Source organism: Zalophus californianus, chromosome 8 (assembly GCF_009762305.2).
Source record: "Zalophus californianus isolate mZalCal1 chromosome 8, mZalCal1.pri.v2, whole genome shotgun sequence".
Lineage (NCBI taxonomy): Eukaryota > Metazoa > Chordata > Mammalia > Carnivora > Otariidae > Zalophus > Zalophus californianus.
The window spans coordinates 67,348,849-67,361,666 of record NC_045602.1 but is presented as its reverse complement, the minus strand read 5'-3'; the positions used below and the strand labels follow the sequence as shown (position 1 = coordinate 67,361,666).

General features: G+C 42.2%; 1 protein-coding gene across 2 annotated transcripts in view; it reads left to right on the top strand.

The window, feature by feature from the left end:
* ERLEC1 (endoplasmic reticulum lectin 1) overlaps window positions 1-993 on the top strand; it is a 29,429-nt gene extending 28,436 nt beyond the window's left edge. For both annotated transcript variants that reach the window (XM_027623017.2, XM_027623019.1), the window contains one exon: window positions 85-993. In XM_027623017.2, coding sequence (XP_027478818.1) covers window positions 85-156 — 72 coding nt within the window. In that variant the 3' untranslated portion in view covers window positions 157-993. The remainder of the gene's footprint in view (window positions 1-84) is intronic.
* Window positions 994-12,818: the final 11,825 nt, after the last annotated feature.

Genomic DNA, 12,818 nt, shown 5'->3' with positions numbered 1-12,818 from the left:
CATGTATTCATACAGAAGAACACTAAATAAAGAAAGTATTCAGTTTGGCAACTTTTTAATGGCTTTATTGTTTTTGTTCTTTAGGTTGAATCTCCAGTGATCTGTAAAATCTTAGATACAGCAGATGAAAATGGACTTCTTTCTCTCCCCAACTAAAGGATAATAAAGTTTGGGGAAAGAAAAGATCATTGACAGTCATGATTTCTGTCTGACCATGTGTCTCATTGTAGAGTTCTCAGCCATTGAACCTCATCTAAAGGATCGTATAAAAGGACTCTCAACCAATTTGTGAATATGTATGTGTATATAAGAGGTTATTGATAAACTTCTAAGGCAGATAATTGTCTCACTTCTTTCATTTCTGTTGTGTCTCATGAACTGATTGTGTTTTTTGCTTGGATAATGTGATTCCAAAATAAATCTCATCCAAGCAATTTAGAGTCCAGCCTAATGAAATGTCATAATTGTACCTATTGAAAGTTTTTAATAGATTTATTATGTAAATTATAGTATATATAACTAGTTAATGAACTAAAGATAATGAAGAAGGAAATTGATAGGAGGTTGTTTAAATGGGAGACCATGTAAAATATGTAAATTCTAGTGCCTGAAATCCTTTCAGCAAATTTTTATTTAGCAACTGCGCTCTACCAGGTATTAAGCTAGAAACTGGGCACATGGTAGAGCCTCACAACATTTAAGTTTTCTTCACTTCTGTTAATCTCAAGAAATTCTTACTTGTAATAGGTTGTTTCTCTCTTGGAACTTTTATCTATTTCTTTCTCCTTGATGTGAATGTGTTTTCCCCCAAGGTGTGTACCTGGTGTAGACAGAGATTCCTCTCTCTTGACTTAGAATGGTTTATTCCAACAAAACACACTGTGCTGGCCATTCTTTCTTTGTACCACCCTACCGTATAATACAGATTTTAGTTCTGGACAGTTTTACAGCACAGTATTTATTTTAAAGCGAATAAAATGTTCCTAAGCAGTGTTGTCATGGAGTCAATGGTAGATTATTCATTTCCTTTATTTTCTCCATTACCGTGTTGCACAGAACATTATCCTGTTGTATTTTGGATGTGCATATCTAAACAAGGACAGAAAAGTGGCTATAAAATACTTGACTTTTCCTCCTTTTCAGTAGTTCTGGCCAAAGATATTTTAGTTTGAGAAATGGTTAATGCAATTGATTGTTGCAGGGCTGTTTGTAGATTTTAGTACGAAGCAGTGCATATATAAAGAGCAGAGACGTTGCATTCAAACCAAAGTCCAGATGCTCTCTAACTTACTAGCTGTGTGATCCTGCATAGATCATTGAACCATTTTCAGCCTCACCTCCTCTGGTACAGAGACTACTTACTTTAGAAGGTAGTTGTAGCAGTGCATTCATTTCACTGTAAGTAAAAAGCCTAGGCCCAATACTGGGTACCAGGTTCCCAGTAAAGAGTTAGTTTATCTCCTAATATTGCCCTTGTCTCCTATTAGCATAATAAGATCAGAGACCAAAGCCATAAAAATTTCTTTCTTTAGGGGCGCCTGGGTGGCTCAGTCAGTTAAGCGTCCAGTTTTTAATTTCGGCTCACATCTTGATCTCACGGTTATGGGATTGAGCCCCCCTGCCACCTCCTCTCGTGTACTCTCTCTCTCTCTCTCTCAAATAAATAAATCTTTTTTTTTATTAAGATTTTATCTATTTATTGGACAGAGAGAGACAGCGAGAGCAGGAACACAAGCAGGGGGAGTGGGAGAGGGAGAAGCAGGCTTCCTGCTGAGCAGGGAACCCGATGTGGGACTCGATCCCAGTACCCTGGGATCATGACCTGAGCCAAAGGCAGACGCTTAACGACTGAGCCACCCAGGCGCCCCATAAATAAATCTTTAAAAACAAAAGATTCTCTCCGTCTCTCCTCCCGTCTTGCATGCTCTCTCTAAACAGAAAAAAATTTACTTCTTTAATAAATTATAAAATCATACTTTTTTTTAAAGATTTATTTATTTGAGAGAGCGAGAATGAGAGAGAGAGAGAGAGAGCACATGAGAGGTGGGAGGGTCAGAGGGAGAAGCAGACTCCCCGCTGAGCAGGGAGCCCGATGCGGAACTCGATCCCGGGACTCCAGGATCATGACCTGAGCCGAAGGCAGTCGCTTAACCAACTGAGCCACCCAGGCGCCCTATAAAATCATACTTCTTATATCAATGAATTAAAACAGAATTACCCACATTTAGATTTATAGGTATAAGAAGGGAGGAAGTGAGAATTGTGAAAGGTTAGTGCCCACAGATACTTTTAGAGTAGGTCAAGTTCTCAAAAAGGGGAGGGGGGAATCTAAAAAACTGTATTGGAGGGGCGCCTGGGTGGCTCAGTTGGTTAAGCGACTGCCTTCGGCTCAGGTCATGATCCTGGAGTCCCGGAATCGAGTCCCATATCGGGCTCCCTGCTCGGCGGGGAGTCTGCTTCTCCCTCTGACCCTCTTCCCTCTTGTGCTCTGTCTCTCATTCTCTCTCAAATAAATAAATAAAATCTTTAAAAAAAAAAACTATTGGATAGTTTACTGCAGAAGATTCTTAAAAACAGAAGTTGTAATTATTTCAAAATAAAAAGTTAAAAAAAGTAAGTCAGCTTTCTGTTTAGCTAAGAGCTTGAACTTCTTTGAAGGAAGGGCTAGGCCAGCTATCTCCATCTTCCTTCTAAATCTTGGGTCCCTTATCAGTGGTCTATGAAATCTCATTTGAGCTCTAAATTGTGTGCTGCCACCTCTGCTGTGCAGGCTGCCTCTCTTCTGTAGAAGTAGCTGAGTTCCTAATAGGGAGGGGAAAGGGCTCAGCTATAATATGCCTGATGCACTTGGAGAAGTCTATTAAGGTGGGTGCTGTCCCAGAGCTACCTGATCAGATCCATTAGGGCAGAGTATATCCTGGATTTCAAATATGCTTCCTGAGTGATCCTCTTTATTTTAAATATATTCTCCAGTGAGAATCACTCACTTAGGAACTTCATTTCTAACAATTTCACACATTCTAACCCTCCTGATTAGGGTTTCAGGGAAATAACTAGTAGCTCATCTTTACAGGAAGATTGGGACATGACTTTTCTTTTTTTAGCTTTACCTGCTTTTCTTCAAGTCACCACTAGATGGGGCCTATGCCCAGCTCTAGTTTATATCCTTAAGTCCTTGCCGAAAGGAACTTTGGCAACAAAAGGCAACAAATTATCTCAGTTACCTGAGTAGTAAGCTCTGTGTACAGCCCCTGGTGAGCAATACTTCTCGCTCAGTCTGATATACAAAGGCCTGACCTGATTTCTGACAATTCTTAAACTTCTAGTACACAATCAGGCCAAATTGTTGACCAAGTAGCACCAAAGATCTAACATAAAAGGGCTTAAATTAAACAGGAAAATGAAAATCAAGACTTAAATTTTGAATAAATAGGACATGAAATCACAGTTTCGAATAAAAATAAAGGGGCACCTGGGTGGCTTAGTCGTTAAGTGTCTGCCTTCAGCTCAGGTCATGATCCCAGGGTCCTGGGATCAAGCCCCACATCGGGCTCCCTGCTCGGCAGGAGTCTGCTTCTCCCCCTGCTGCTTCCCCCACTTGTGTTCCTGCTCTCGCTGTCTCTCTCTCTGTCAAATAAATAAAATCTTTCTATAAAAAAATGAAAGTAAAATATCAGCTATCCTAGGATCTGATTTTAAATTCCCTTCCTAGTTTAAGTTGTTGAAGTAAAAGTTTTCAAAATATATTGCCATGGTGACATGGCTTAAGAGAATATCCATTTATCCATTTCTTTTTTTCAGTTGTTTCACAGGGGTAGAAGAGGAACCAGGGCCAACTACATACCCAGTGGCACGCTTTGTTTCATACGCTGGTAGTCTTAAAGTAGGTTGTACAAGCAGGCAAGATGATCCAATACATTATGGGGAAAAAACACTAGAAATTCTATAAAATGTCATCTGTGAAAAAGGAAGCTTTTATTTTTAATATTTAATGGGTGAACTAACAGTAGTATACAGAGTCATTCATAAATCAGGTTTTGTTTAATAAAACATCAAAGGACTCAAGGGAAGGGTAATAAGCATTACGTGTGTAGAGGAGGTGATAGAGATACCGTCATTATTTACTTCCACCATATACAGCATTATAGGTTAAATTAATGCCTCCATCACCTTTCAGAAAATGAAATTGTCACTTTAAATATTAGCATCAAGACCATACATTATTAGGTATATAACCAATCAGAATTAAGGTGAGAGGTTAACAGGTTATTTCCACCTGCGCCGTGGCTCCAATCACTGTGGTCCTGGTATCTCACAAGGCTTCTCTAGTAGAAATAACAGGGTTTTTTTTAATGCTTCTTTGCAGTGTCAGGAAGAATGAGCATGCTTTCCTCACTGGCAGTTAGAAGAAACCACAGTATGAAGACTACTGGAATTCCATTCTTTCTTTAACACTTAGAGAAAATAAAAAAATTTAAAAAAAAAACCCTGACAATCTCAAAACTCAAAAGAAGAAAGGCAAAATTACTAACAAATGGAATATAGGGCTTATAGTGTTTTGTGTCCATACCTATTTGTAAATTTTTAAGCTCAATTTTAGTCTTTTTTACATTTGAAACAAAAAGTGTTCACCAAAAGCAACTAAATCTAGCAGAACTTATGGAAATGGTAACCATCTCAACTATGGAAGACATTTATGAGACTGTAAAATAATACTAAACATCTCGTCTAATCACAACAGTATATATTTCGAATCTATTAAATTGCCTTCTGGTACTTTTCAGTAGAGTACATTGTACTTTGCCTTGAATTTAAGAAAAAAATACAGTTTCCTGGGGAGCCTGGGTGGCTCAGTCGTTGGGCGTCTGCCTTCGGCTCAGGTCATGATCCCAGGGTCCTGGGATCGAGCCCCGCATCGGGCTCCCTGCTCCGCGGGAAGCCTGCTTCTCCCTCTCCCACTCCCCCTGCTTGTGTTCCCTCTCTCGCTGTGTCTCTCTCTGTCAAATAAATAAATCTTAAAAAGAAAGAAAGAAAAAATACAGTTTCCCGTATACTACATAATTTTGATTTTGTAAATCTGTAATATTAAAGGTCAAACTCTCAGGGGAGTGGGAGATCCAGGCTTCCAGCTAAAGGATAAGTCACAGGGATGAAAGGCACAGCACAGGGAATATGGTCAGTGGTGCGATAGCATTGTGTGGTGAGCAGGGCATAATGTACAGAGTTGTCAAATCATTGTGCTGTGCACATGAAACCAATGCCACATTGTGTGTCAGCTGTATTTCAATTAAAAAACAAAAGTGCGGGACGCCTGGGTGGCTCAGTTGGTTAGGCATCTGCCTTCAGCTCAGGTGGTGATCCCAGAGTCCTGCAATCGAGCCCCGCATCGCATCGGGCTCTCTGCTCAGCCGGAAGCCTGCTTCTCCCTCTCCCACTCCCTGCCACTCCCCCTGCTTGTGCTCTCTCTGACAAATAACATTTTTTTTTAAGTGCTCCACCATCAAAAATAAATTTTTTTCAAAAATCCTTGGAAGTCCAGCAACTTAAAGTTTAAAACCCAATTAGTCAAATCTACTCTTCTCTCTAAATTCACTCAAAATATAGCCCCAAATAGCAAACTTTGTTAATTTCTAATAGCTTCCATGTTCTCAATAAAATACTAGTTTGCAAATTAGTCACCAGTGGTCCTTAATAACAGTAAAAGCAAATTTACACATTGAGAATTTTTAAGATTTACTTCTAGAGGGGGCGCCTGAGTGGCTCAGTCATTGAGCAGCTGCCTTCGGCTCAGGTCATGATCCAGGGTCTTGGGATCGAGCCCTGCATCAGGCTCCCTGCTCCGCAGGAAGCCTGCTTCTCCCTTTCCCATTCCCCCTGCTTGTGTTCCCTCTCTCACTGTGTCTCCCTCTGTCAAATAAATAAATAAAATCGTTAAAAAAAAAAAAAAAGATTTACTTATAGAGAGAGCAAGCACAAGCGGGGGAGGGGCAGAAGGAGAGGGAAAGAGAGAAAGAACCTCAAGTGGCTTCCCCACTGAGCACAGAGCCCCAATGCAGGGCTGGATCTCAAGACCCTGAGATCAGGACACACCAGCCAAAACCAAGAGTCGGGCACTAAACCAACTGAGCCATCCAGGTGCCCCATAATTTATTCATTTAAGAATTCTATCAGAGCTCTAAATATTACCCATAGATTTGAAATGTTAATAGCTGGTCAAGGAAATCAGGAGTCATTTTTCCCCTGGATTAGTTTTTTTGTTTGTCTGTTTGTTTAAAGATTTTATTTACTTATTTATTTTAGAGAGAGACAGAGCATGAGCAGGGGGAGGGGCAGAGGGAGAGGGAGAGAATCTCAAGTGGACTCCGCGTTAGGCGTGGAACCCAACAGGGGGCTCATTCTCAAGACCCGAGATCATGACCTGAGCTGAAACCAAGAGTCGGTTGCTTAAATGACTGAACCACCCAGGAGCCCCACCCCCTGGATTAGTTTTTGTATTTATAGGTTTTAGTGTTCTTAAGCCATAGTGACAGAAATCATTTGTTGGAAAAGCTTTTGTTAACCACCTCCAAGAAAGCGTTTCACCCCCAAAAAAGCCAGTTGTGAACAATCTTGAGTCTCAGATGATAGACTACCCCAGACTCTGCTTTTATAATAAAAAATGATAGCTGCCACTTTCTGCACATTGATTAAATATTAGGCACTATGCTAAACACTTCAGACACCTTGTGATCGCAACCCTGTGAGGTGGGCTTCCTATCTTTAACTCACAGATAAGAACAAAGAGGCTCAAACAGGAAAACTCAACTGCATGTGGCTGAGCCAGCTTTGGAATCAATTCAGAGTCCATGTTTGTAAGTAATATGCTATAGTCTTTCTATTCACAGAACCAGCTTTTGCCCCATGAACCTCTCTGTGCCATCACCTCCCACCTGAAGGAACACCCCCCAAAGGACTGAGCAAAATGCTAAGCGAAATGATTGATTTTTGTCTTGGTAAAGTATGGTACTCATTTTTTCCCATACAGTATTTTTTTTTTTTTTAATCATGGAACACCACTAACTTCTCTTTAAGTTAACGCAACCCACAATCTGGCAAATGGAAACTCACTAGTAAGATTAAAGTGTTACCTTGGGAATTCTGGCTCCGTTAAATGTCATCAAACCCTCCCTTCTCTGATAATCATTTGGTGTTGGTAAACAATGCAAGTGCACTGGCAATTTATCTAGAACCAGATTATATTTATTATATAAACGATAAAAATAATTCCTTCATCTTTTATTTATTGGTAAAGAATATATCTCATTTTCATTCTCAGACCTTTCTCCTCAGACCTTGCATAACACTGACACTCAACAAATATTTGCTGAATGAATGCACACTCATTCTCTCCCCTCCTACCCACACCTGATAAAATCTTCCCCAACTACAATGCCAAGGAGTTTCCTACAAGCTCTTATTTTTTTGAGTGTTTGGTACTTTGAGGAAAACAGTATTTTCCCCCATTTTATAATGGTTGGGAAAGAAAAGGGAGAACTAATGACATGTCCCATTTGCAAACCTTTTCATTCAAATTCCACACCACTCCCTGACAAGAAGACAGTGTCTGTGTCTCTATTTACCCCATTTGTGGGCCATGATTGAAGTAAAGTCCCTGATCTCTCAGGTCAAGAAAAGAACTGAATTTTCCACTTCCAACTCCATGAACTAAAAACATTCCAGTTCCAAGGTACTCTGAATTCCTCAAAGAAAGTGTCTAACATTATGATTCTCTGTGAAGAACACAATTCCCAGCCATATCTTTCCTCATTGTAATATAATAATAAGATCAGTTCTTACCATTTCTTTGACATACTTTGTTGCCAAAGACAAACGAGCAAGCAGCTTTCATAAGCTCTTGATAATGTCAGATACGAAATGTGTTGAACCTTAAGCATTGACCCAGGTTATGAAACTTACCTAGTGCCACAGGCCCAGAAGACAGGCACAAAGCAGTCTTTGTAGATTGCTCCACTTTTTAAGGTCTATCTGGCATCTGAACAAGCTGCATTTTGTAAAACATCAGGCTTTGCATGAAAATCAAGGTTCCCATACTGGGAGTCGAATGAAAGATCTCCCACTCATCAGCATGCTACAAGCAGCTGGAGGTTCAAGAAAGTGTCAAAAGGGCCAACATTCACATAAATGGAACTCAGAGAAACAAACTGAACTTATCTTGGCACCAGCTAAGTGTATTTATAGAGAAGCAAAATTATCTGTTTACTGGAGTAGAGGAGGGAAAATTCATTCATTTCTCCATAAGTGATATTTTTACTTTGGCAAAATTAATCTCAAAGGCATTGGACCTAGAGAGATTACCTGTGAACTATCTCTTTATGGAAAGCAGGATTTCACTAAATCTGCAATCTTTTTTTTTTTTTCAAATTGCCATATCCTTTAATAAAGGTAATTGGTATTCTCCCTCCTCTCCCTACAAGAACCAGTTACCTCTTTTCTCCTTGAACTTCTCTGTGGTTGCTGAAGACTTTCCTTTCATCTTCAATGTCCTCAGGCTGCATAATGAGCCAAAGAATTCCAGTGAGATGAATGCAGGTTGTCTGGCCACTCCTAGGCAGCCAGGGTGGTCCCCTGGGAAAAGAGGCCCTCAGAGCTGGTTCCCTGAGGAAACAGTCAGAAATTCTAAATCAAGACCCGTGGCCCCTTTATTTTTTTTTTCAAAAAGATTTTATTTATTTATTTGAGAGAGCGAGAATGAGAGAGAGAGAGAGCACATGAGAGGGGGGAGGGTCAGAGGGAGAAGCAGGCTTCCCGCGGAGCAGGGAGCCTGATGTGGGGCTCGATCCCAGGACTGGGATCATGGCCTGAGCCGAAGGCAGACATGTAATGACTGAGCCACCCAGGCGCCCCTAAGACCTGTGTCCCCTTTCATCAGAGTCCTGCTGATAACCACCCTGGGAATGTAGAGAGGGATACGGAAAAACACCAAACATGGGGAAACTAAGCCAGCCAGATAGAGATTTGGGTTGATATCACTTCCAGGCTTCAGCCATTCTATCATTTATTATTTGACTCATTCATTCAACAGTTACACCCTCACAGCTCATCTAGGCCAAGGACTGAGAGGTACTAGGGATACAGTGCTGCACAAAATAGACATAATTTTTGCCCTATTAGTGCTTTATTCTAATGGGGAAACAGCCAGTAAACAATTATACATAACTGTTATGGACTGAATTGTGTCCCCTCCCACCCCCCCAAAAAAAATCATATTTGAAGCTCTAACTACCAATGTGACTCTGTTTGCAGATAAGGATTTTAAGGAGGTAATTAAGGGCAAATGAGGTCAAAAGGGTGGAGCCCTAATCTGATAGGAATGGTGTCCACATAAGAGGAGGAGACACCCCGAGAGCCCCCGACCCCCAACACTCTCCCTCCCTCCCCCCCCCTCTCTTTCCCTGCATGCACAGAGAAAGGCCATGTGAGGACACAATGAGAAGGTGATCTCCTACAAACCGGGGAAAGAGGGCTCACAAGAAATCAACACTGATGGCGTATTGACCTTGGACTTCGGGCCTCCGGAATTATGAGGAAATAAATTTCTGTTACTTAAGCCACCTAGGCTGTGGTATTTTGTTATGGCAGCCCAAGCAGACTCATACAGTAGCATAATGTTGAGTAATGATAGGAAACATGAAAAGAATAAAATATGGCAGAAGGATAGACAGTGATGGAGTGAGAACTCTGTTGAGTATGGCAACTAGGAAAGGCCAGTGGGGAAGACCATTCCAGGCTGAAGTATTTCTGGGGGAATTAATTCCCTGACATGGGAACAAAACTGAGTCATGTGAGAAAGAGCCAGAAAGCTTGTTGCATCCCAAGCATATTAGGTAGGGTGCAAGTGAAAGCAAATAGGGACAGAGAGGAAACCAAGGGCCGGAACATTAGGGCCACACAGGTCTGGGCAAGGAGTTCAGATGTTGTTCTAAGTTTTAATCAGGAGAGTGGCAAACATGATTTACCTGCAGTGTCCCTAGTTACAAAGCAGGAAGACTACAGGAAGAGAGAGCCTGGAAGCTGGGAAATGGCTATGAGGCGGGTTTCATACTCCGAGTGAGAAATGATGGGCACATGGGCTAGAGGGGAAGGGGATGAAGAGCTAAAAAGTAATTGGATTCAGGGGCGCCTGGGTGGCTCAGATGGTTAAGCGTCTGCCTTTGGCTCAGGTCATGATCCTAAGGTCCTGGAATCAAGCCCCACATTGGGCCTGGCTCAGCGGGGAGCCTGCTTCTCCCTCTCCCCCTGCTGATGGTCTCTCTCTTTGTATCTCTGTGTCTCAAATGAATAAATAAAATCTTAAAAAAAAAAGTAGTTGGATTCAGAGTTTATTTTCAAGATAATTCAGGATTTGTCCCAACGAATTGAATGGGATGTTCAAGAGAAATAGTTAAGGACCCAACAAATTGAGCTGTGCAACTGGGTAATTGCCATGCCATTTACTGAGATAATAAAACAGCAGGAGCCCCAAGTTTGGTAAAGAGTGGGGTTGAATCAAGAGTTCAGTTTTGCACATGTTAAAATTTGAGATGCCTATTAGCCATCCAAGTGGAGATGTTGAAGAGGCAATTGGATAGACCAGCATGGAGTTCAGGGAGAGGTTAGGACTAGAGATATAAAATTGAATGTCATTAGCATTTAAATGGTATGGAAAGCCAGAAGATGGAAAATCATCATAATTACTACCAGCACCTGCTTCTCAGTTTACAGTTCCATCTTTAGAGGCGGGGGGAGGGAATAGGGGGCTATTTTACTATCTTCCTCCTCCTCCTTTCCCTTCTTCAGCCTCTCAAAGATTACTCCATCTGGCTTCAAGGGGTCATTGTGTTTGCTCCCGTAAGTGACTTTGGCTCTCCTGCATCTCATCACATTTGGGCCAGTGCAGCTGGGCTGAGCCCACTGAAGCTCAGCCGGCAGTCATCTGCACCAGCAGAGTCCTCCAGATGGTGAAGTTTGCCACTTTGTGTTCTAGGCTCGGTCCAGGCCTGGCCTCTCTAGAGCCTGGATCTCTAATGGAGATGAGCCTTTTCCTGGCAGCCTGCCTGTCTCTCTTACCATTCCATAGGCCTGGGATATTCACTGACTCTAGGCCTTCCTTCAGCTCCAGTAGGAGAATGGTGGTTCAAGTTCCTCTGGTGGGACCATAGGCTTCTTTTGTTAATGGAAAAGAAAAACAAAGCTTTTAGTGGATACGGGAGAAAACACAGGTCTCTCTGGGAGTCAAAAATCTCACCGGGTACACATTGCCCCTGAACTGTGAATGAAGAGGGTGGCTTTGAAAGGGGAGACTCCATGACCTGGCCTGGCTAGATTACGGGAGAATTATTTAAGAATGAGCTATAATCACAAGTCAGATCTGGACAGGAACCCAAGACTGCCAGCACCCAAGGAGTGCTGCTAGTGGCCTAGAGTGGAAATCTTTGAACTAGGGTGTGAATAACTCGAAAATGAAAAAGGGAGGCTTACAGATGCTCATTCTTAGGACCCCAAAACTGAGGTGTTTAAGAACACTTCTGTACCAGGGTGCCTGGCTGGCTCAGTTGGAAGAGCATGGGACTCTTGATCTTGGGGTTGTGAGTTCAAGCCCCACGTTGGGTGTAGAGATTACTTAAAATAAAAATCTTAAAAAAAAAAAAAAAAAAGGAAAAGGCTCCTGTGCTTTAACTCTGCAGGACCTCGTGCTGCTTTTTCTTCACCACCTCCCATCTGTTACTGCCCCCTTCCCACTTTGTAAAAGAATTCCCACCTGGAATCTTAGGAGGACATTGCTCCCGGATGTAGAGTTGCTAGCCAAGAAACTACTCAAAATATTAGTTTCAGAGGCGCCTGGGTGGCTCAGTCGTTGGGCGTCTGCCTTCTGCTCAGGTCATGATCCCAGGGTCCTGGGATCGAGCCCCACATCGGGCTCCCTGCTCCGCGGGAAGCCTGCTTCTCCCTCTCCTGCTCCCCCTGCTTGTGTTCCCTCTCTCGCTGCGTCTCTCTCTGTCAAATAAATAAAATCTTTGAAAAAAAAAATACTGGTTTCAAAGAAGGATCCTTAAATTATTTATCAAGGGACTGTAATTTTGAGCTTTCTCCCCAGCTTATACACCTCATATAGATTACCAATTCTAGGATACGCATTTTTGCTTTTGGCTTTTAGCTTGGAGGAGGTGAAGGTACAACTGTCTTTGGTCATCCTGAATCTGAGTTCATCCAAAACCAGCCACCTCCACCGTGCTGCCTAAAATTTTTAACCCCAACGAGATCAAAGTCATATACCTGAGGTGAACAAGTGGGGAAGTCGGTGCCATGTCTGCCTTGGCCCCGAAGATCGGCCCAGTGGGTCTGTCTCCAAAAATGATCAGTGATGACATCGCCACGGGAACCAGAGATTGGAAGGGTCTGAGGATTACAGTGAAACTGACCATTCAGAACGGACAGGCCCAGATTGAAGTGGTACCTTCTGCCTCCGCCCTGATTATCAAAGCCCTCAAGGAACCACCAAAAGACAGGAAGAAGCAAGAAAACATTAAGCACAGTGGAAACGCCACTTTTGATGAGATCATCAATATTGCCTGGCAGATGCAGCGCTGATCTTGAGCCAGAGAACTCTCTGGAACCATTGAAGAGATCCTGGGGACTCAGGGCACCTGACTGGCTCAGTCGGTAGAGCATGAGACTTTGGATCTCAGGACTGTAGGTTTGAATGGCACATTGGGCATAGAGCTTACTTTAAAAAAAATTAAAAAAAAAAACCCACAATTATTTCATCTCTTAAGGAAGAA